Genomic DNA, 24,689 nt, shown 5'->3' with positions numbered 1-24,689 from the left:
CGCTAAACCATCGTAAATTTGTTTTTTACTACAAAACTCACAAAACTCTAGGAAATAGACTGCACGAAATCTAGCATGACGCCATTTGTTGGTATGGCCTCTTATTTACGACGTTTTTTAACCAATCAGCGCGCGAGAAAATTTACAATTGTGGTAAAATAAAGGACTTCCCGCCATCTGCTTATTACGTGTTAATATTGAGGATTGTGATTGGCTGAGTAGTCTCACTCCCACGAAACGCCTGCATGCCATTAATAATCGTTACGTACGTAGTTTTTGCTATCAACACAAAACGTGAATCATTAATGGCAAATTTCGCTTTAAAAATACCTTCAAACTAAGATAACATCGCTTTCAATTTCTTACCGGTAGTAAAAAGTAATTCTTTGTGAAGAAAATTCGAGTGTTTGTTGACCAACTACATCCTCAAGCATCGAATTTCATTCAGTTCTCGTATCCAAGTGATCAAAGTTCAGCTCGAGTTTAACACGTAACTACGTATTATTATCGCTCAGTCTTGTCGAGGCAGAGCCAGGAAAATTGCCGCTCAAATTTCAGAAAATCATTCCCAATTTAATCGTTACTTAATCCAAGTTGTACTCCATGGCACAGCTAGTGTCGGTAAAGAAGATTGAAAGTAATGGTGGCCTTCATGACAAAGTTAGTTTGAACAACATCAACATGTCAGAAGGAAACCCGAAAAACCCTGTGGAAAATAGCGCAATTCCACACAAAGAACAAAATGGAATTGTTACTCATCCTCAGACAGAACCTCAAACGAATGGAAATGGAATCAAAAATGATTGCAGTCGCCATGAGAATAACGATGGACCAAAAACTATCCAACATGGCGCCAGTGATGATGAATCGATACCCATCCAGTTGGAACCGGCTGAATCATTTTGGACAACAAAGGCCGACTCGGCTATCAAGATAAGAATAGGAGATGATGAAAATACTAAACTAGCTCCAACCACCGTTATGCAATTGCTGGAAAACACTGTTAAGTCGGCCGCAAACAGAATCGCACTTGGGGTAAAGAGAGATGGAAAATGGCGAAATTGGACTTACTCTGAATATTATGAGGAAGTTAGATCTGCAGCCAAGTCCTTTATCGAGGTAATTTTAATTGAAAAGTAAAAATTAATAATAACCAAAACTGTTTGAATTTTTATTAGCTTCCCTTATAAAAATAATATCTTTATAAGTTCGTACACCATTAACTGTATATACGTTAGTGGTTAAGGGATTAATAGATATCTGTTAATTTTACTCCACACAGAATACAGATACTTTTAACGTTCAAGTTTAATAACTTATTAAGTCATATAAGGCTTACCAGCTTGAAATTTATAAATACACAAAAAATACTGTTAATTACTTTTAATTTTGTAATTCAGATAAAATTTCCTTTCATCTACAACAATCCACGTGTTCTTTGTGTGATGAATTGTTTATTTGAATATTTCTATTCTACACCTACGTATACGTATTTGAATACGTAGTAGTTTGATTGATCGTTTAGCTTCTCGTGACCAATAAAAGACATGTTTGCCATTTCCATGAATCGGTTTAAATAATCGAATTGGGATTTTTGGTGGTACTTCAAGACAATATTAATAATAGCGCACGCAATTGCCTGAAAGCTATTGTATATATGTGTCTATTGTTAGCCCAGTCATGACCTAAGCATGTATTATCATCAAAATACCACACGAGTTTTCTTTTGTTTCGATCAACAGTGATATTGTTGTCATGAGTGGCATAATTGACTGCTTGTCTCTAAGATCTCTCAATACTGTCATATTAACTCGTTTATTTATTGCATTCTTATATATTAATCATCTGCTTAAATACCATATATGCATATCTAGGGTTTGGGTGATGGTTATTTATAAACAAGGATATTTTTTGTACTATTGCATTTGGTAAAGCAAGCCTGAACCTGTAGGCTCATAGCTGGGGCCAAGTTGAAATATTTTGATCTTTGCCCAGGAGGGTTTTGGTCCAGAGGCTGAAACCCAAGGAAGCATGTATTAGAGTCCCACATATGTATGAACGTATATGTTGTATTTGGAGAAAATATTGATTCCACAGAGATTTTACACTGTGAAGGACCGCTTGCCTTATTGTGACTTGTTTAGCCTTGATTGGTTGATCGGTGATTGAAACAATAACAAAATAATGATTGATAAGTCTAGATAATATTTCAAGCAGCATTAAAGCACACATTCATCATCTATTTCGCTGTTCAGTATTCTTGGTGTATTGGCTTCTATTCAGAAATTTTTCTTGGGATTAGACCACATTTTAACAGGTTTAAAAAGATAGACCAAATCCACTGTTTTCCCATTTCAATTCACGTGTCAATTCCTAGAGTATCATTTCCTCGTTTACGATTGTGCATGAGAAGACACATGAATGAGGATATTCAAACAAAGAATCTTATTCTCAACTGAATGACACATTGTCTTAAATGGGCAATACATTACATTTGATAGAAAAATGGGCTTCAAAGCAGATAATCAAGCAGAAATGTTAAAGATAAGCTCACTAATGCAAACTTGAACTATTGTCACGATTATCTGGACTACATGCACCAAGTTGATCCATTCAAGATTTTTGACAATACCAGTACTTCTTTTTATCAACAAAATCTCAACATGTGGCACATAAATCTACCACAGTGAGACGTGCATTCCAACGGATGTTTTACCACTCTAGTGATTTCCATAGTATTACACTTTTAGGGTTGATATCAGTGTGATAAAGCCGTGAATAAAAACCGCATCAGTGAAGTTATACCAAAAGGGAACTGGAAATCATAAATGTTGTCATTTTATTGACCCTAAATGTGTTATAAGTAAATTACAGTGGTACCTCTATTAAGCGGCCACCTATTAAATGGCCACCCTCTATTTAGCGGCCACTTTTCAAAGTCCCAAAATATTTGTCACTCAACTACTGTATTTAATACCTCTATTCAGAGGCCACCTCTATTAAGTGGCCACAACCACTATTGTCGCGTCACAAATGCTATTATTACCTCTAAGCAACCACAAAATCCTATTAATGATTATTAATACCATTTTGGTGACAGAAAATGTTGTGACAGTTGTGACAACAGGAAATTCTTCTTTAATCTTTGTTATGACAAGTTTACAAGCTGCTAATGCAACTCCAACATGTGGTGGTGGTTCTTTGAGAAGCATTTTTACAGTGGTTTCAGCAGAAATTATTACAGTGCAACAGTGAAAGTTCTCAAAGTGTTTCTAGAGCGAGTTACTAAATGAATTAATTCAAATGTTATCAATCATAGTCATAAATTGCTAAGACACAATCAATAATAGCATTATCTAGCCATTATTTGGTTATCTGGTGAGTTTCATGACTTTTCTTGTACTACCTCAATTAAGTGGCCACTTAATAGAGGTTCCACTGTATTACAAGTTAAGTGCCTGATATATTTTTTATTCACTCGTTTTCCATTTATTATGATATCGCTCACTCTTTGGCGGACTCGCTCGTTACTTGCGGACTCGCTCATTTGCGATATGTCACTTGGAAACTTGTGAATAAAGACGATATTAGGCTCTTATCATGTGATAATCTCTATTGGTCCTTTATTAGACAAGAGATAACTAATACTTGTAATTTTTTTAATTGTAAGGCAATCTTTTATAATTATAATAAAGTGCTTTTGGGCATTTTTGCTGTTGTTGGAAATAGTGCTATAAAAGTAAATGAATATTATTATGTTAGTCAAAATGTTTTAACAATTTTTTTTCTTTTTGTCTTCAGCTTGGTTTGGAACCCTCTCATGGAGTTGGAATCGTTGGGTTTAATGCACCTGAGTGGCTGATATCAGATCTAGGTGCTATATGTGCAGGGTATGTTGCTATCTACCATAAGTAGAATTCCTGTTGTATCCAAAGCTACTAAGGGACTATATATTTACTGGAGCATTGCCAGCTGAAAGAACTGTGTTACTGCTTATATGCATTTACAACATGCCAGTGATTTGTTTGTTTTTTTTAGTCTCTTTACATCAAACTTGAATTATGTTTTCCCTTTGTTGCTCATGATAAATGGTTATCGCAGTTCAAAAAGTGGTATTTTGTATTAAAATGGTTTTATTGCTTTTTCCAGTGGTCTTGCGGTAGGCATCTACACAACCAATTCTCCTGAGGCTTGTCACTTTGTTGCAAGTGACTCCAAGTGTAATATTATTGTTGTTGAAAACAAAATCCAGCTTGATAAGATACTGAAGGTAAGTCATATACTGACTATTTCATTATGCTGGCCTTATATTTGTTATAAGCTAATTGTGCTTTTATTTATTGAAGGTATGGGACAAACTTCCACACTTGAAAGCTATCGTACAATATACTGGTACAATCGAAGAAAAAAGGCCCAATGTATATGATGTAAGTTAGCATCTTGTTAAAGTGCATATGACCCCTAAAATCAAACCACTTTTATCATATTCTAGATATCACCAGTTTTCAAATTATATACATATGAGGTCGATTGGATAATTCCTCGGCGAGATATTGAGGCTTAAAGGTGCGATTTTGGGCTTCCTGTGTCAGGGTGGACGTGAAAAAGTGATCTGAGAAAGAGAGTAATCTGTGACGTCAAGATAGGTATCGGAGCATGCGTACTAATTACTGAGCTAATCCAATTTTCGTATGCTTGTACTATACCGCCATCAACCTTGTGACGGTCAAAAACATGCCGTCCGCTCACTTGTATTTTATTCGTTAGGGAGTCGATATTTTTTGTAGGATTTCTTTGAAAAGCCTTCTCTTTAGCGATCGAAAATAAGATTATTTTGTTCAACTGAGTTAAGCGATTCTGTTAGCACTCGTACTTTGATTATGGCAATATAATGTTTGTGTTTGATGCTCGACGCTCACTCAATTCAAGAAATAAAAGCGCTCTAAGAACTCCAAAAAATCGAACGATTCTAAGCAAAACCTCAAAATCTTAAGAGAGTACATATATGTTATTTTATTGGAGATATATTTCAAGATAATAGACTTATATAATCGATAAAAAATATATACCGTATATCAAACGTAAACAGTATAGGTCTCGAATGATTGCGAGTCAAAAGCTGGACAAATTCAGAGAAACTATTAAAAACCTGTCCTTGTCCAATTAATTTTACACTGTTCTTCTTTATGGATGCAAACTTTAAAACATTTTCGCCTGTCAAGCGGTTCGCTTCTAGGCTGGCCCGTCTTCAAACATATCCATAATCTGAAAGTACTCGTCCTCGCATTTTAAGACTTATTATTCTGTGCTCTCGAACTCTGGTCCTCTTTGCTTAATAAGCTATTAAAAAATTTACAACTCCAGGAATAGAACTGTATTCAGATTCATCCAGTCATAGCCCAATTTAGAATTAGAAGACTGATAGTAAAGCCATGAATAAAATCAGTTTAAACAACGAAACTTCAAAGGGGCCAAATATTCTAGATCTGCGTGTATGCCTGGTTCTCATCAACAGTGTTCTTAGTGTTTGACAGGTCAAGGGTACCTATCTTGTCGGTTTACGGTCATGACGCCCCCTTGTCATGACGCCCCCAGCCATAACGCCCCCACGTATACCATGACGCCCCCAGTCTGTACTACCATGACGCCCCCAGCATAAACCATGACGCCCTTAGTCTCTATTAACTCTTAGTTAATAAGAAGTTTAACAATATTTCATAGTATACATCCAATAACGACAAAAAATAACGAAAAAGAAAAAAGTTGACGACAAAATTTCGTAAGACCGATAAATGATTCGTAATTCCAGTTAGTACGCCGTAGTTGCCGTAAGAACGCTTACGCATAAGTTCTGAAACCTATGTCCAAAACGTTTGACACTGAAAATATACCACAAAAGAAAGAGAGTGCTGGTGAATAAAGTAAGAAAAACATTGCAAAAGAATTAAAACTTTTGACACGACCATTAACTATGCACGAACGAACAAGTGGTTTTCGAACGATTGAGTTGTTTTCAGCAGTTGTAGTACGCAGACTTGTAATCTAATAGTTCTTAGGCGTAGGAAGTTTTTGACTTATTCGTATTTTTGAAACATGTGTGTTTTTGCTAAATATTTTGGTAAATGATCAAAGATTTCTTACGAAATTCCAGTAGTTTTCCGTTCTCACTTTACAAGTCTTTTCACTGCTGGGTATGTCGTCACGGCAACTATAGTTTGCGTCTAAAGTTTTTGACTCATCCGTAACGTTTCTTCTACTTTAATAGCCTCCTTATTCATATAAACTTTCTTGAAGGAGAAACATGTGTGTTTTTAATAACTATTTCGGAAAGCAAGCAAAGATTGCTAACATAAATCGGGTAGTTTGCCATATTCAAGTCGTTACACTGTTGTTGTCACACAACTCCTCCGCGTTTGAAGTCTTCGCTTGGTGACGCGAAACACAAACCGCGTCTCAAAAACAATCATTACTGATGAATTTCAGAGTTCATATTAAAATGATATTCTAGAGCTACAAAATGGAAAATAAATCAAAAGAGCATACCGAATTATCGTAGTTACGTGTAACTATGATATTACTCTGGATATTACTGTAATCTAAATACAAATGATACGTTGACGTGACGCATCGCGTTTGTAACACACCCGGGAATACAGCGAGGTATCACTTTGGATTCCTCGACTCACTGTCTAATTTACTTCCGAGATTGAGTTTATTCAACTTTCTGTTCGTAATTTCAAAACCTATTCTGTAAACAGATGCCTTGAAGAAATATTTTGTCTTTACCGGCGATTGCTGAAATCACTTGAAAAAGCTATCGAAATAGACAAACACAAAGGTGCGAGTCTCAAAAACAATCCTTACAAAAAAGTTTTAACGTTCTTTGTGAAATGATGTTCTAGAATTCCAAATGCACCGAAATGATGTTCTTTAAATATGAAGAATTTTTTATAGCTTTCTCGTGCCGATAAAGGCATTCCAAAATGTCGATCACGGGCCGTGTTGAGAGTGCTTCGTAACAACAGCGTGACTTGATCGCACGAAATAAAAGTTTTGATCGATGAACATGTCTTAGAATTATGGTTGGATTCCTAATGCATCTGAATGATGTTCTTTTACTTCTAATTCAGCTATATCATGTTCTGGAACTAACTATTATTAAATGATAAGATTCAAGAAGTACATTGCTTAACTACAGAGATTTAGTGTTCGCCAGCTTGTAGGTATCGTTTTTAACTCGTGGATGCGCGAAGCGTAGAAACGAGTTATTTAAAATCGTAATGACCATGAAACAACTCCAATAGTGTTCGATTTACATGGGTTCGTAGCGCCATATTATTATCGTTAAACTTCTTATTAACTAAGAGTTAATAGAGACTAGGGGCGTCATGGTTTATGCTGGGGGCGTCATGGTAGTACAGACTGGGGGCGTCATGGTATACGTGGGGGCGTTATGGCTGGGGGCGTCATGACAAGGGGGCGTCATGACCGGTTACCATCTTGTCGTCATTTCCGGTAGCTCGTTCCAGACCCAAAAATCCCGACCAGGGCGGGGCCAAAAAAATATTTAAAAATCTGTAAAAAATTAAGAATTGTTCAGAATCAAATTCTGACAACGAGAATGGTTTATTTGATCCTTGTAGATTACTCCAATTTTTTATCATTTTAGGGGTTATATGCACTTTAATCATCTTGTTTGATTTTTAGTATCATTGTAACAGGCACTCATTTTGAAGATATTCCATATAGGCATGCACTTTTAGTATAAATGCAATTAGTATATGTAATAGGACTCCATGCTGTCCAATTAAGAAATAAATGAACGAGGAAATTTCTGTGGACTGACAAAATTGAATGAGGCCGTAGGACGAGTCCAATTTGGCAGTCAGAGGAATTTTTCCAGTCTTAATTATTTCTTGATTGGGGAGCATGAAATCCCATTACCTATTAATTATGTAGCTGCCTAATTAATCCCATATCAATAAGACCTGTCCAATTAAGAAAATAATTGGACAGTTACCTATATGGGATTAATGAGAAGCTATAATTATGTAAAATCATTAAAACAATCCTTGCCATAGAAGTTTGCATAGATAGAATCTAAACTCTAATACTGTACATGCTGGTATATATTCAGCTTTTTGTTTAGATTTCTTATATCAGTGATAGTTGTCATTCATTTAACTCTTCTTGGTTTGTTGTTTTATAGTGGAATGAATTCTTACAAGCAGGAAAGGATATCAGTGAAGCTACATTACAAGATACAATCAATGGACTCAAACCTAATAAATGTTGCACCCTTATTTACACTGTAAGAAAATATGTCTGTATACCTTTATCTATGAAAATATATACCAATAAATGTTATTTAAGCAATAGAAAACTTTTTCCGTGTTTACATAGCCTGATAGCAACACGAGGGGAGGTTGGGAGAATTCGAGACAGTTATGCAAACCCGAGACGTACAGGCTATGTAAACACAGAGAAAAAGTTAAAAAACATTAAAAAGGGAAAACATTACCACTTGCAAGAAAATAAATCTTTATTTGAATTTGATTCTCATATCAAAATACAAATTCTCTATACATCACAAACTTCGATCGTTAGCCAATCAAATTTTGTGTAATAAACGCCAAGGAGGCAAATGTGAAGCGAGAAAGAATCGCTAGCTATATATTTTAAACACTTATCATTCTAAAACTTTAAAACAAATACGAAGAAATGTCCAAAGATTGAATAGAAATCTTAATAAAAGATTTCAGAATTGATTATCTTTACGAAAGTGATCAAAAGTAGATAACTGAGTGTCACTGTGACTGGAATTCTCGGTTGAAAAAATCGTGATTTTGCTCAATTTGACAGCCAGAATACATGGCAGCGAAGTTGAATGTTTCGTCTTGCTTCGAGAAGATATTTTGTGGAGCTGAAGAGCTATCGCTGGAAAAAGTTTGAAGCTGCTGACTGTTTCTTTGAAATAGTTGTATTCCTTATCGGGCGCGGTGGATTTAAATCATGAGAAAGCACGTCCCTGAACAACCGAAGCTGTCCTGATGAAGGACGTGTGGGGCCGTGTTGTAGCTCCTGAGGGAATTCTCTTTGCGGTGACCAAAGAGAGATTGTCATGATATTATGATCAGAAAGACCTGCATGAGACCATAGGGTTATGCCTGTGGCCCTGACACAAGTCAAAATTTGGAACTTCGTCTTCAAAATACATGGGGGCGTTTTTTTTTTTCTCGAAACAAACTGTAAATTTTTGAACTTGTACCGGGAAAACACGAAAGTTGTGACGTCACAACTGCGTTTACATACCCTCATGCAAACATGGCTGTCAACCAATCACAGCGTGCGTACTATTTGATTTATTTTATAATAATATATGTTACTTAACAGTACAAATTTCTTGTTTTTCTATGTTCTACCAAAATAAATCAAGAAATTCATGATAAAGATCTAGCTGACATTAATTTTTATCAAAACATAATCTAAGGGATTTAGTGTCTTTGTACCACTAAAGATGGAAAGGAAGTAATTGTAATTTACATGCTACGTTTATACTGTCTTACAGAGTGGAACCACAGGAAACCCAAAAGGAGTAATGTTATCACATGATAACGTGAGTATTGTGTTGTTATAGTAATTCTATCTGGTTAGGGTAGACATGAATCATTTAAGTGACCAATAAAGCAAGAAGTATACTGTACCTGGAATGTATTAACTGGTATTTTTTGGTATGATCAGATGACATGGACAGCAAAGATGGCATGTAAACATGTGAATGCTGGTCAGAAAGGAGAAGAACATATTGTCAGTTATCTTCCTCTAAGTCACATTGCAGCACAGGTAAGTTGGTATCCTAAAAATTGGAGACTTCTTAAAGGATCTAGATATGTTGACGATTGTACATAAGTGTTTCTGTTTACTTTATTGCATCAGCAAAAAAGGTTTGACTCATTGGAATTTTAGTTTAGGCGTTAGTCCTATTATTTGACTTCAAGTTGCTCAAGTTGATCAATTTACTGTTTATTCAGAACGTCTTATTTGGATGAAAAAACTAGCCGAACTTGACTTGAGAACCATGACTCTTGTTTTGAAATCTAATGGAAATTTCTTTTTTCGATGCATTCAGCTCTACCTACAAAATAAAATACAAAAAAATCCGGCTCTACCTACGAGACTTCTTAAAGGATCTAAATATGTTGACGATTGTACATAAGCGTTTCTGTTTACTTTATTGCATCAGCAAAAAAGAGTTTGACTTATTGGAATTTTAGTTTAGGCAATAATTGTATTATTTTACTTCAAGTTGCATCTTTACTTGATTCTTTTGATATAAATAATCCAATGATTAATTTAAGTGCAAGTGTGCGCATGTGCACAGTGGGTCCACAGTGCTAGAAGTATCCCACATGAAACATCAGCAGTTCATTTCCTCGTATAAATAGTGAAAGTAGTCTATACTGAATAAGAGTTATATGCTTGTTAGTGTTGTGTAACGTTCGTAATCAGATGACGTAAGATGATCGCTAAACGTTTAATTATCGATCTGCAAACATCTTAGCGAGTGACACATTTGCATATTCAGACCCATAACAATAACTCGTTTCTACGCTTCACGTATCCACGAGTTAAAAAGAATAGTATAGGGAAAGGGAAAAAGTGGGGGCCGTAGCCCCCCTGCCCCACCCCTTCCGCGGCCCCTGTATTCAGCACCTTGGACACAGCATTTCCCTATTATACCATTATACCTCCTGGCTTTAAAACTATGTTATTTCATAACATGTTGGGGTGTCTGTTGGTAACCAATAGATTTCTTGTGATCCAACAGCAAACAGATATCATGATGCCAATGTATTGTAAAGGAACAGTTTGGTTTGCTCAGCCAGATGCTCTTAAGGTACACACACATATATTTTGCACTTGTCATTTATTGGATGTTTTAATTATTATTAGTTACTAAGGGTGTAAACTAACACAATTTAAATCATTTGCATTTTAATTTCTATGATCTTGTTTTTGTCAGGGTTCGCTTATCCACACATTAAAAGAAACAAAACCTACCTTGATCCTGGGAGTGCCAAGGTATGTCTATGATCATAATATGAACCCAAATCACGCACTGCAAATCTTTTGAAGCTTGCATGGTATAACTAGACTAGTAAACACCGTCATTAGTTTCTAAGATCAGAGATATCAGGTAGTTTCATTCCAGGAACAGTACAGGAAATCTCAGTACTGGAAAACAAAAATTAAGACTTGACATGGCGTAATTTATTGTTTGTTCTTTAGAGTCTGGGAAAAGATGATGGAAAAGTTGCTAGAGATTGGTACTCGTGTCACAGGTGTCAAGAGGAAAGTTGCAAATTGGGCAAAGGGAGTTGCACTTGAAGGCAATCAGAATATTGAACAAGGGTATGGCATAAATAGACCTCTTTACCTTGGAGGATAATGTTAACCTATCTCAGATCACGTCATTTACTATAGCATCATTTCTTTGTTTGATGGGTGTGTATGAGAAGACACAAGTGGTCTGAATGGTGAAACACTACTCCCAAGCTGAAGAGGTCTATTAAATCACAGAATATTGTTTTTATTATCACTACTAATTTGCATTACTTTAGTTCCCAGCCTTATTTCCTCATCATGATTTCATCTTATTTTCTTAAACAGGAGAGCAGTGCCTTTTGGATGGACCCTTGCTAACTCATTGGTGTTGAAGAAGGTATATCAGTTCTATGTTAATTTATGTCTGTTGACAGTTGTTGTTGGGGTAATACCTAAGTAAGGCACCAGGCATGATATAGGATGGAGAAGACTACAACATGTGAAATACTGACTTATTTGAAAATTGTATTCGAAATAAATGATACATATACACCGAATTGAAATATGGTGACCAATTTGAATACTATTGTTTTGCACTGACTAGTGACTGACTAGGCTCTTGTTCACATGGAAACATAGAAGCATTTTCACATGTATGAGAGGCTAGTCAGCCGCTAGTCAGCCGCTAGTCAGTGCAGAATGATAGTTATTCAAATTATTGTTTATCATATTTTGATTTGGTGTATAAGATATGATTTTCCCAGATTGTTAGTTATCCTGAAAGTAAACTGTACAATAACCTCTCACCCCCCTCATCTCCTTTGCTATCCCTTGCCTCCAAAGTCTAGAGTAGTTATGTTACCTGCTTTACGCATACAGTAATGATAAAAAGGTAAATTTTACACCGTGAAAAGATGCATGAAAAAACCTACTGGCGTTTCCGATGCTAGTCCTTCATCGGAGCATAATTTACATGTGTAACCTTTGGTGACAATACTATATTTCATTACAGATAAAGGTTGCTCTGGGTCTTGATCGCTGTCGACTTCAATTTGTTGGTGCTGCACCTGTTACCATGGAAACTCTACAGTACTTTCAAAGCATCAACATTCCATTGTTTGAGTTGTATGGCATGAGTGAATGCTCTGGACCTCACACTGTGTCCATACCTGGTCATATCATTGCTGGTAGCTGTGGGGTACCATTACCTGGTTGTCAACAAAAGATTCTTAACCCTGATGAAGAAGGATGTGGAGAGGTTGGAAAACATTGTATATAGTGATTCAGTACTTCCTTCGACCCCCTTCCACCCCATCCCCATCCCCAAAACTAACTGCCTTGATCTGATTTCCCGCAAAATAATGAAGAAATAGAAAACATGCGCGCATGCTGTGTGCTGTCATAAAGCACACGGGGGTTGGCAGAACATGAGAGAAGTGTTAGGAGAAGCATGATGCATAGAGGAGTGCTTCTGGACACTTCTTGAGTGTTCTGCCAATCCCCAAGTGCTTTATGACTGCACACAGCACAACAAGCAAGTTTTTTATTTCTTTTATAGAATACAAATTACAATAATAGATAGGAATGACACAACGGAATGTGCACGCGCATGCAATGTGCTCTCATAAAGCACGCTCCAAACCAATCAGAACGCAATATTTATAACAGTTATTTTATAAATCCTAGTAATTACTTCATTCACAGTTATTTTCCAGTACAGTTGCTAAATATATTATGTTATATTTGGTTTGTTTTAGCTATGCATCAAAGGACGCCATGTTTTCATGGGGTATTTAAACAATGAAGAGAAAACAAAAGAGAGTCTTGATGACGAGGGTTGGCTACACTCAGGAGATGTGGCAAAAATTGACAAGGTTTGTATTGGTTTTAAACTGCATTTCTTAGGATAAGGGTATTTAATGAAAATGAAAAATTGTTTTATTTTTATTCATTTATCAGCATTTAATGCTGTTTACTCCACATGAAACCAGGTGTTTACTTGTTTCCCCTTTCTCTCTGTCAGAATCAGCAATTGTACATCACTGGCAGGATAAAAGGTAATTTGATCCATCCATTTATTCTTTCTTATCATGTAGAGTGTTTTCACATGACGTCACAGCGGCCGCTATGGGGTACCAAAACAATACATTTTCTATCCTCCAGGAATTGAACTCTATTTTTATGCAAATACTGTGCAGAAAGTTTCTATTGTTTATTGCTGCCCTCTCACGTAAGTGAAAACACTCTGTACCACAGCATCTATTGAAAAACAATAAAACTCCTGTTCGTCTTTTACTTGGATCAATACACCAAAAATATTATCGCATTGGTTAAAATTACTATTTTAGTGATATCTTGGCACCTTGAATAATAGATTTTGTTGTTGCAGAACTGATCATTACAGCAGGAGGTGAAAATGTTGCTCCTGTTCCATTGGAAGATAACATCAAAAAAAGAATTGCCATTGATAAGCAACATTATGGTTATAGGAGACAAAAGAAAATTCCTGAGTTGTCTTTTGACTCTAAAGGTACAGTTGCAGTTATATTCTTAAAGTCAACTAGCAGTTAAAGTTTGCACTTTCATTTAATATTTATTTTGTCATCATTCTTTAGGTTGATATTGACCCAAACTCTGGAGAACCATCAGATGATTTGAACACATCAGCACTTGAATTTTGCAAATCCATTGGAAGTGAAGCAAAGACGGTGTCTGAGGTAATATCAACCAAAGATGAGAAAATAATGAAAGCCATACAAGAGGGGATAAACCGTGCTAATGAACAGGCACCATCACGAGCACAAAAGGTACGTCAGTAAACTGTAACAACTAGAAGAGCAGATTTATGAATACGGAATACTCCCGGGGGGGTACTCCACCAGAATTTGGGTAGGGGTGTTCCGCTGGGATTCTGAAAGGGGTACCCTGTTTATGACAAAACAAAATTGTATTTGTAGACCCTGTTTATGACAAAAGATATAATTAATTGCACTGAGTTCCTGTTCAATTATCATGTCATCTCACATATCATTTTTTTACGACCATGGTGACCAGTTTCAGTCAATACGAAAGTAGAAATCCTGAATATGACAAGAAACTCAGGAAGAATTTGGACCTTGAGTGAAATTGCATACCCTGTTTATGACAAGAAGCTCGAAAAACCATACCCTGTTCAGCGGATCATCCCCGTACAGTTCATATATGGGAGTACCCCCCCCCCCATGTCATCTCGCGTATTGTTTTTTTTGTTGTTGTTGTTTTGTTTTTTTTGTTTGTTTGTTTTGTTTTGTTTTGTTTTTTTGACGACTAATAACCAGTTTCGGTCTATGCGAAAGTAGAAACCCTGAATATGACAGGAAACTCAGGAAGAACTTGGAACTTGAGTGAAATTGCATATCCTGTTTATGACAAGAAGCTTAAAAAACCATACCCTGTTCAGCGGATCATCCCCGTATAGTTCATATAGTTCCCCCCGGGGGAATACTGTCAGTGCCATGTCAGAATCTGAACTATCAATCTCTTATCAGGTACAAAAGTGGAAAATTTTGGAGAACGATTTTTCTATTCCAGGAGGAGAATTAGGTAAGTTAGCATCAGCATTAGCATTGTTCTTGTAACATTTTTTAAATTCTATTGTTTGCTATCAGATGAATAAAAATGTCATTACCAGCCTTCAGTTAGGTGCAAACACTTTTGTACACAATCAGTCATCTATAAAAAACTTGCCATTCAGCTGGTAAAATGACGTGTTGATGACAATCTAATGCTGTACACTGGTATTGAGTGTATGAGGCTGACTATGCTATTCTTCTGATAAAATGACGTGTTGATAACAACCTAATGCTGTACACTGGTATTGAGTGTATGAGGCTGACTATGCTATTCTTCTGATAAAATGACGTGTTGATAACAACCTAATGCTGTACACTGGTATTGAGTGTATGAGGCTGACTATGCTATTCTTCTGATAAAATGACGTGTTGATGACAACCTAATGCTGTACACTGGTATTGAGTGTATGAGGCTGACTATGCTATTCAGCTGGTAAAATGACGTGTTGATAACAACCTAATGCTGTACACTGGTATTGAGTGTATGAGGCTGACTATGCTATTCTTCTGATAAAATGACGTGTTGATGACAACCTAATGCTGTACACTGGTATTGAGTGTATGAGGCTGACTATGCTATTCTTCTGATAAAATGACGTGTTGATGACAACCTAATGCTGTACACTGGTATTGAGTGTATGAGGCTGACTATGCTATTCTTCTGATAAAATGACGTGTTGATGACAACCTAATGCTGTACACTGGTATTGAGTGTATGAGGCTGACTATGCCATTCAGCTGGTAAAATGACGTGTTGATAACAACCTAATGCTGTACATTGGTATTGAGTGTATGAGGCTGACTATGTCATTCAGTTGGTATTCAGTATTTTTCAATGCAGCTTTGAATTATGTTGCATTACAATTTTCTCTTTATATCATATTGTGTAGTTCCAGAAATCATCCATACCCACCCCACAGAGGAATTTGGAATTTCCATAGAGTAGGGGGGTCAGAGAAAGAACAAAAATTACAGAGTTTGTATGGAAGAAAATTGGAATTTCCAGGGGTAGGGGGGTGTCTTAAAATTTTTTTGGAACTACACATTGGTGATCTAAGGTAAGTAGTACCTTGGTCCAGCCAAAACTGATTGTGGATTCAAAACCACTAACATACTGATTTATATTAGTTATGTATTATCTTTTTCTTATTACTTCTTGTTATTTTAGGTCCAACCTTGAAGCTCAGAAGACCAATAGTTGCCAAGATGTACAAAGAGTTGATTGATGGCTTCTATAACTGAATCTCATGAGCAAGATTGAATGGTTCCAATCATGTGATTGCTACTGCTAGTCATGGATAGCATTACACCTAGCTGATGAATGGTCCCACTATGTTACTCGATCTTTCTCTGTCATTTCTTGACCAAGGTGCTTCCATGGATAGCACTGGAATAGTATTTTTTGTGAACCTTTTTTGTAATATTTTTTGTTTATTATTATTATTATTATAATTACCAATTTCCTAGTACTAGTACTAACAAGCAATATTTGACAATTATTCGCCGAAGGAGAAGTGAATATCGGGGAATATTTACCGAGACGTGAGTCTTCGAGAGGCAAGGTAAATATTCTCCGATATTCACTGAGGCTGAGGCAAATGATCGTTTTAGTATAAATACACAGGTGATTCTTTCAAAAAAAAGAAGATAAAAGACACGTTTGAAATTAGGAAAAATTTTTATCGAAGTGACTAACGTGGCTTTCAATTACAACACAGGCGAATTCCAACTTTGCAAAAACAGTTCGTTTGGGCTTATTTTGATTGTTTTAAGTCCTTTTTTACCTTAAGTTAGTGCAAATTTGTTAGCCTCTTTAGTCCTTTTGAGGACAGCATTTTGTTTCGTTATTTCTAATTCCTCTCTGGTAACAGCAACAAAGCGGCTGGCCGCCATTTTGGATTATTGCTGGAGGTGATTATCGTGTGATAGTGTGAGTTTCTCAACCCAATCATCGCGCGAGATTTGCAATAATCACCTGTGTATTTTTACTTAAATAATATATCTATCAATCTCAGGGTTCATACAGTCATGGAAAATTTGTGAAATTTGAAATTTTTATTCCAGGCTTGGAATCATTGAAATTTGGACAAAAAATTATTTAGGTAATGAAAAAGTTGTGGAATTCCAATTTTCGAAAAAATAAAACATTTTAGATGTTGGTTAATGTTTGAAAAAATACTTTTATTATTATTGCAATTCTAATTGAGCATTGGAATATTGTTTTTTATGTTTTGTATAAACCCTGAATCCTCATTGTCCCCATTATTCCTTCCTTCCTGCATTCCTCCAACTTTTCATATCAATCACCCTCAAAAATGAATTTGGGATTTGAATTTGAGTAAAACTAAGGATTTATTTTGCATGTTTCCAAAGTTTTTTTGTAATTTCCAAGCCTTGAATCAATAAGATCTATGAAGTTTAAAATTTATTTTGAATTAACAGTTAGTTACTAGTTTATGACATAGAGGGTCATTGATAATAGTTGTAGCACTTAATAATTCAGTCAAGAATTAAGATTATAATACTCTGTTATTAGCCAATCAGCATCCAGTGTTATTGTGCCCTCTTTAACGATATATTAAGGCATGAATGTAATGGGAAACTTTATTTTGCAAGGTAGGTATTTTAGCATTGCTGTTATGCCCTAGTGTATTAGGAGTGACTTCTTATTTCATAAAAAAAACAATAATTTAATATAACTTATCTAAAGATAAATTGATTAATATATGTAAAACCATAATCCTGCAACACGAGATGAGCGAGGGATGTCAATCATTTAAGATCTCTTTTCAATAGTAGTTATTGATTTTATTAGAAATTCTACTCTAGTTATTGTAGTTACAGTAATTCTTGTTGCTTGTATGACTTTCAGTCTGCAACATCTGCTTTTAAGCATTAGCCAACCAGATTTTTTTCCCTCATAAACAGGCACCAAAAAATCAAAGGCTCTGGTAACACACAAACCGGAAGACCCCTATTCTAGGTCGTTAGATATGCGCATGCTCCACTTATTCTGACTTCCGGTATAAATTCAAAAGAAAAACAGTCAAGCTTATTTATACATTGCTCATTGAACAGTTTATTTGCCTGTGATTAACATTCCAAAAAAATTCTCAATTAAGCGAGACCCTCTGATGTGTACAGTAAAATATTCAAATTTCAACCGTTGACTGTAAAATCAGCAAACGGGAAACAGGTGATTATGCAAAAAATTTAAACCAATTAAATTAACAGTCGATTTGTGTGTTACCACAGCCTTCGATCTTTTGTTAAAAAGCTGAGAAGGCTTTGGGTACAAGACTGGTAAACGGGGGGGTCTGTCGACCAAGATAAATGGGCTCAATGTCATCTTGGCCAATGGCTAAAACAGTTCATTGGGCAAACAAGTAACAAATGTTTGCAAGTTCAAGGTATCTCTCTTTATTATGAACTGGGCAAACACTACGACATTTAGTCCAGGCATAGTTAATAGAGGGGAATGGTTAGGAAACCTATTTTTATCAGGTCTTTGTTCACTTGTGAGGTTGAACCGGTCTTGACCGTGCAATATGTTTGATTTATGCTCATCCGAAATTGCAAGATAAGTAATAGTAAACATAAAAATGGTGACAAACAATGGTAAAACAATGGTAAAACAAAGGATTGTGCATGGTCACTCTAGAAAAAAGTGAACAATAACCTATAACAATAGAGTTTCCTAACCATTCCCCTCTTTTAACTATGGTCCAGGCTAACTAGCTGCTATTCAACAGAGAACTGATGTAGCCATGAATGTATGAAAATATTGTTACTAGAAAAAGTTCATTTCTATAGTAAAGTAGTGGATTTCTGGTAAACTTTACAATCGATTAGTGATTGTTTATTTAATAAAGTGTTTTAAAGTGATCATAATATTTATTGATTAAACTAAATCTTTTTTACTACTTTCTATTATTACTGTTTAATATCTTTGTAATAATAAAGATATATTGTGTGTTATACATCATGATGAGATGGCTGTTGTATCAACTACAAGGGTGTATCCAGGATTTTTCAAAGGGGGGTCCCTATGCACCAAACTTTTACTATGACGTCATAACACTATGGTACGATTTGCTCTTTTTTATTGCTTTTGTGGCTTAGAAAGGGGGGTCACAGGTACCCTAGGACCCCCTAAATACGTCCCTGAAACTATTATTTTGAATCTACATTATTTTTATAGGCGCAGTACAAATTATTATATTGTTATCGTTATCATTATTTTTCTTTTTTTACGCTCATCCTACTCTCTCCCTCTTCAAACCAGCTTTACAGTTAAAATTTAATTTTAGTTTTGAATTATTCAACCTTGGCTCAAACAGATATTATTATGTTCACGCTGCCAGCCCTGCAAAGGGTTGTAAGAAACTCTAGCAGTTTTCAATAATATTACGATTGGTGATAGTGCAAAACCAAATAATTTCCATAAGGCAACACAACTCAGTTTGTGCTGGGCGGGATTCAGGGGGAGAGCAATAGACACTACCTTGTGGCCAGTTGGTTCAACAACCCTAAATTTAAATTTGGATTTTTGGACTAGCCTAAATATACACATGATTTGAACAAAATCATCATAAACTTAGCACAAAAATGTCCCATATTAAGATCTTGTACAATTCCACATTGTGAAAATGTTCGAAATACTAGAAACCAACCATTACAATAATTTACACCTCAATAATGTTTTTGTCTCAAATGGATAAGATGAAAGCAAAAGTTTAAATTTGACATGTCATATTGCACATTTTTCTTGTATGATACGTTTTTCAGCTAAAAATATTTTTAAAATGTACATATAGAATAATTCATTTTTTCAGTTTCTATACATTTCATTAAAATGACCAATTTTTAATCCAATTCCATCATCAAGTGATAAAAAGAAAGAAAAACTGGGATCTTGACACCATAGAAATGAGATCATCAAACACAACAATTGCAATTGGACATTTTTTCATTTATTTTGATTTAAATACTTTCAGTTTAACAAAATGTGCATAAACATCAGAGTATGATAATTATCATTTTGTGATTGGAGCTCATTCATGAATTTTGTACATTATCTACACAATTTGAAATGTGAATCAGAGACCTTCACAGTCAAGCATATTTATATGTGAATCAGAGACCTTCACAGTCAAGCATATTTATATGTGAAAGACCTTCACTGTCAAGCATATTTATATGTGAAAGTCCTTCACAGTCTAACATATTTATATGTGAAAGTCCTTCACAGTCAAGCATATTTATATGTGAAAGTCCTTCACAGTCAAGCATATTTATATGTGAAAGACCTTCACTGTCAAGCATATTTATATGTGAAAGACCTTCACTGTCAAGCATATTTATATGTGAAAGACCTTCACTGTCAAGCATATTTATATGTGAAAGACCTTCACAGTCAAGCATATTTATATGTGAAAGACCTTCACTGTCAAGCATATTTATATGTGAAAGACCTTCACATTCAAGCATATTTATATGTGAAAGAAATCCACTGTCAAGCATATTTATATGTGAAAGACCTAATTCACAGCCTAACATATTTATATGTGAAAGACCTTCACAGTCTAACATATTTATATGTGAAAGTCCTTCACAGTCAAGCATATTTATATGTGAAAGTCCTTCACAGTCTAACATATTTATATGTGAAAGTCCTTCACAGTCTAACATATTTATATGTGAAAGACCTTCACAGTCAAGCATATTTATATGTGAAAGACCTTCACAGTCAAGCATATTTATATGTGAAAGTCCTTCACAGTCAAGCATATTTATATGTGAAAGTCCTTCACAGTCTAACATATTTATATGTGAAAGTCCTTCACAGCCTAATATATTTATATGTGAAAGACATTCACTGTCAAGCATATTTATATGTGAAAGTCCTTTACAGTCTAACATATTTATATGTGAAAGTCCTTTACAGTCTAACATATTTATATGTGAAAGTCCTTCACAGTCTAACATATTTATATGTGAAAGACATTCACTGTCAAGCATATTTATATGTGAAAGTCCTTTACAGTCTAACATATTTATATGTGAAAGTCCTTTACAGTCTAACATATTTATATGTGAAAGACATTCACTGTCAAGCATATTTATATGTGAAAGTCCTTTACAGTCTAATATACTATGGAAAACTAGTGAAAACTAGTGGTTTACTCCGATGAAGGACTAACGTCCGAAACGTCAGTTTCATTTTTACATACCATACGGTGTTACAAATTATCTATCTATCAACTGTTCTAATATACTATAGCTAGTATGTAGAAATTCATAATATTTGAAATCCGAAATCTACGTATTTTAAAAATATTCCGAAACAACATATGCTTTGTATTCATTTTCATTTGAAGAATACTTTTCTCAATTGCTGTTAAATTTATAACGACGTTCTTGGACTTTCTTACCTGCAAAGCAGTTCGTAATTAAAAATCTACTTAGGTTTGCTTCTAAGTATTTAAAATATGTACCATAGTTCATTTTGATTTAGCTGGTTTCTTTAACTTGAACACGAGATGTTTCTCTCTTTGTCCACATGTTCCACGAGCATAAGTAATTTTACGCTGAATTCTTCCGTGAATAACTCCAAATTTGTCAAATTTCCCTAATAAACCTTTAGCTTGTTAATTCTTCTTTGGGCTTAACTACTTGCTGCTGTATTTTTTGTCATAATTCTGCTTTCATAAGAGTTTCTTTCTTGAAACGAACAAGCATCCGTTAACGTACTGTAACACTACTATCTTGTTGTGATTTGAATATTCCTTGCAAACAATGACAGGAAATGACCTTTGGACTTTTAATCCAATTCTAAGTATCTAAACTGAAGTTATATGAAATTATAAGTATCTAAATCGCATTCGCAAACAAAGCACAATTTTTTCGTTTTAGAACTAGAAATGCAATCGCTTGACGGTTGTTTATTGAGTTAGGAACATTAGGTTTGGAATTTAGCTTGTATAACTTCAGTTATACTAAGATCTATCGACGACTAACCGACGTTGGGGATGTAACAGCTCTACAGTCGGACCTTGCTTCTTTAGAAGACTGGGCGGCGGATTGGCAAGTCAAGTTTAACCCTAAAAAGTGTGAAGCCATGAGGATAACTCATAAGGGTGATAAGAATAGAACACAATATCACATATCCGACACAGCATTAAAGAACGTACATGACTACAAAGACCTTGGAGTTATAATGTCGAGCGATCTAAGTTGGTCCAAACATGTAGAAGCAATTGTACATAAAGCAAATAAAGTCCTTGGTTTAGTTAAACGTACCACGGGTAGTAGAAATAAGGAAATCTTTTCCATACTCTATAAATCACTGGTCCGTCCCATTCTGGAATATGCATGCCCAGTTTGGGCACCACACCTAGTAAAGGATATCCATGCAATTGAATCTATACAACGAAGAGCGTCACGCATCGCACTTGGTCAAAAACGACAAGAGATGGCATATGAAGACAGATGTAAGATACTCAAATGGAACTCTTTGCAACTTAGAAGGGAATTCCTCTCTCTAGTTGAGTGCTATAAGATTGTACACAAGATGAACGGTCTAGATTTCAGTGACTATTTTGAACTTTGTAAAAGTACGAAAACGAGAGCTAATCACCAATTTAAAATACAGACCAAATCTGCTAGAGTAAATTGTTACAAATATTCTTTTTTTGTGCGAATAATCAAATCTTGGAATGATCTTCCTAATAACGTAGTAAATCATACAGATGAACCCAACGTAAATAAATTTAAAACAAGACTTAAGAAACACATGAACATTTTTTGAAGTTAGTATTGTACATATATATATATATATATATATATTATTAGTTCTTAAAATTATTTATTTATTTTAAATTAGGGGACTTATATAGGGCTAACCTCAATGTCTTCCTTTTCAAAATATGTAATCTGCATTTTTGAATAAAGTATTATTATTAAAATTAATTTAGATACTTATAATTGGATTAAAAGTCCAAAGGTCATTTCCTGTCATTGTTTGCAAGGAATATTCAAATCACAACAAGATAGTGTTACAGTACGTTAACGGGTGCTTGTTCATTTCAAGAAAGAAACTCTTATGAAAGCAGAATTATGACAAAAAATACAGCAGCAAGTAGTTAAGCCCAAAGAAGAATTAACAAGCTAAAGGTTTATTAGGGAAATTTGACAAATTTGGAGTTATTCACGGAAGAATTCAGCGTAAAATTACTTATGCTCGTGGAACATGTGGACAAAGAGAGAAACATCTCGTGTTCAAGTTGAAGAAACCAGCTAAATCAAAATGAACTATGGTACATATTTTAAATACTTAGAAGCAAACCTAAGTAGATTTTTAATTACGAACTGCTTTGCAGGTAAGAAAGTCCAAGAACGTCGTTATAAATTTAACAGCAATTGAGAAAAGTATTCTTCAAATGAAAATGAATACAAAGCATATGTTGTTTCGGAATATTTTTAAAATACGTAGATTTCGGATTTCAAATATTATGAATTTCTACATACTAGCTATAGTATATTAGAACAGTTGATAGATAGATAATTTGTAACACCGTATGGTATGTAAAAATGAAACTGACGTTTCGGACGTTAGTCCTTCATCGGAGTAAACCACTAGTTTTCACTAGTTTTCCATAGTATATTAGACTGTAAAGGACTTTCACATATAAATATGCTTGACAGTGAATGTCTTTCACATATAAATATGTTAGACAGTGAATGTCTTTCACATATAAATATGTTAGACTGTGAAGGACTTTCACATATAAATATGTTAGACTGTGAAGGACTTTCACATATAAATATGTTAGACCGTGAAGGACTTTCACATATAAATATGTTAGACAGTGAATGTCTTTCACATATAAATATGTTAGAATGTGAAGGACTTCCACATATAAATATGCTTGACAGTGAATGTCTTTCACATATAAATATATTAGGCTGTGAAGGACTTTCACATATAAATATGCTTGACTGTGAAGGTCTTTCACATATAAATATGCTTGACAGTGAAGGTCTTTCACATATAAATATGTTAGGCTGTGAAGGACTTTCACATATAAATATGCTTGACTGTGAAGGTCTTTCACATATAAATATGCTTGACAGCAACGGTCTTTCACATATAAATATGTTAGACAGTGAATGTCTTTCACATATAAATATGTTAAACTGTGAAGGACTTTCACATATAAATATGTTAGACTGTGAAGGACTTTCACATATAAATATGTTAGACCGTGAAGGACTTTCACATATAAATATGTTAGACAGTGAATGTCTTTCACATATAAATATGTTAGAATGTGAAGGACTTCCACATATAAATATGCTTGACAGTGAATGTCTTTCACATATAAATATATTAGGCTGTGAAGGACTTTCACATATAAATATGCTTGACTGTGAAGGTCTTTCACATATAAATATGCTTGACAGTGAAGGTCTTTCACATATAAATATGTTAGGCTGTGAAGGACTTTCACATATAAATATGCTTGACTGTGAAGGTCTTTCACATATAAATATGCTTGACAGCAACGGTCTTTCACATATAAATATGTTAGGCTGTGAAGGTCTTTCACATATAAATATGCTTGACAGCGAAAGTCTTTCACATATAAATATCTTAGACTGTGAAGGTCTTTCACATATAAATATGCTTGACTGTGAAGGTCTTTCACATATAAATATGCTTGACAGCGACGGTCTTTCACATATAAATAT

General features: G+C 34.9%; 2 protein-coding genes across 2 annotated transcripts; both read left to right on the top strand.

Annotated features, from left to right (window-relative positions):
- The first annotated feature begins 259 nt into the window (after positions 1 to 259).
- Positions 260 to 18,821, top strand: LOC116305859 (long-chain-fatty-acid--CoA ligase ACSBG2). The gene is given in 19 exon segments (XM_089037864.1): positions 260 to 1,119; positions 3,802 to 3,890; positions 4,150 to 4,270; positions 4,347 to 4,427; positions 8,210 to 8,311; positions 9,569 to 9,616; positions 9,742 to 9,843; positions 10,829 to 10,897; positions 11,024 to 11,082; positions 11,290 to 11,412; positions 11,671 to 11,722; positions 12,338 to 12,583; positions 13,083 to 13,199; positions 13,349 to 13,382; positions 13,715 to 13,773; positions 13,775 to 13,855; positions 13,941 to 14,132; positions 14,853 to 14,907; positions 16,105 to 18,821. Coding segments are annotated over 19 exon segments (2,220 nt in total). The 5' UTR covers positions 260 to 603; the 3' UTR covers positions 16,179 to 18,821.
- Positions 18,822 to 21,922: 3,101 nt separating this feature from the next.
- On the top strand, positions 21,923 to 22,766 carry LOC148906710 (uncharacterized). Its single transcript, XM_089037330.1, has one exon. It carries the CDS (start codon positions 22,057 to 22,059, stop codon positions 22,744 to 22,746), a length of 690 nt encoding a protein of 229 aa, XP_088893456.1. The 5' UTR covers positions 21,923 to 22,056; the 3' UTR covers positions 22,747 to 22,766.
- The last annotated feature ends 1,923 nt before the right edge of the window (positions 22,767 to 24,689 follow it).

The sequence above is a fragment of the Actinia tenebrosa genome, unplaced genomic scaffold, assembly GCF_029948245.1.
Source record: "Actinia tenebrosa isolate PJP-AT-01 unplaced genomic scaffold, QUT_ActTen_1.0 PGA_scaffold5__44_contigs__length_20552954, whole genome shotgun sequence".
Classification (NCBI taxonomy): domain Eukaryota; kingdom Metazoa; phylum Cnidaria; class Anthozoa; order Actiniaria; family Actiniidae; genus Actinia; species Actinia tenebrosa.
Note: the sequence above shows the minus strand (reverse complement) of the source record. Positions and strands in the feature narration are given on the sequence as shown.

Excerpts from the sequence above, each read along its gene's own strand:
- LOC148906710 (XM_089037330.1), top strand. The coding sequence starts at position 22,057 with ATGAGGATAACTCATAAGGGTGATAAGAATAGAACACAATATCACATA.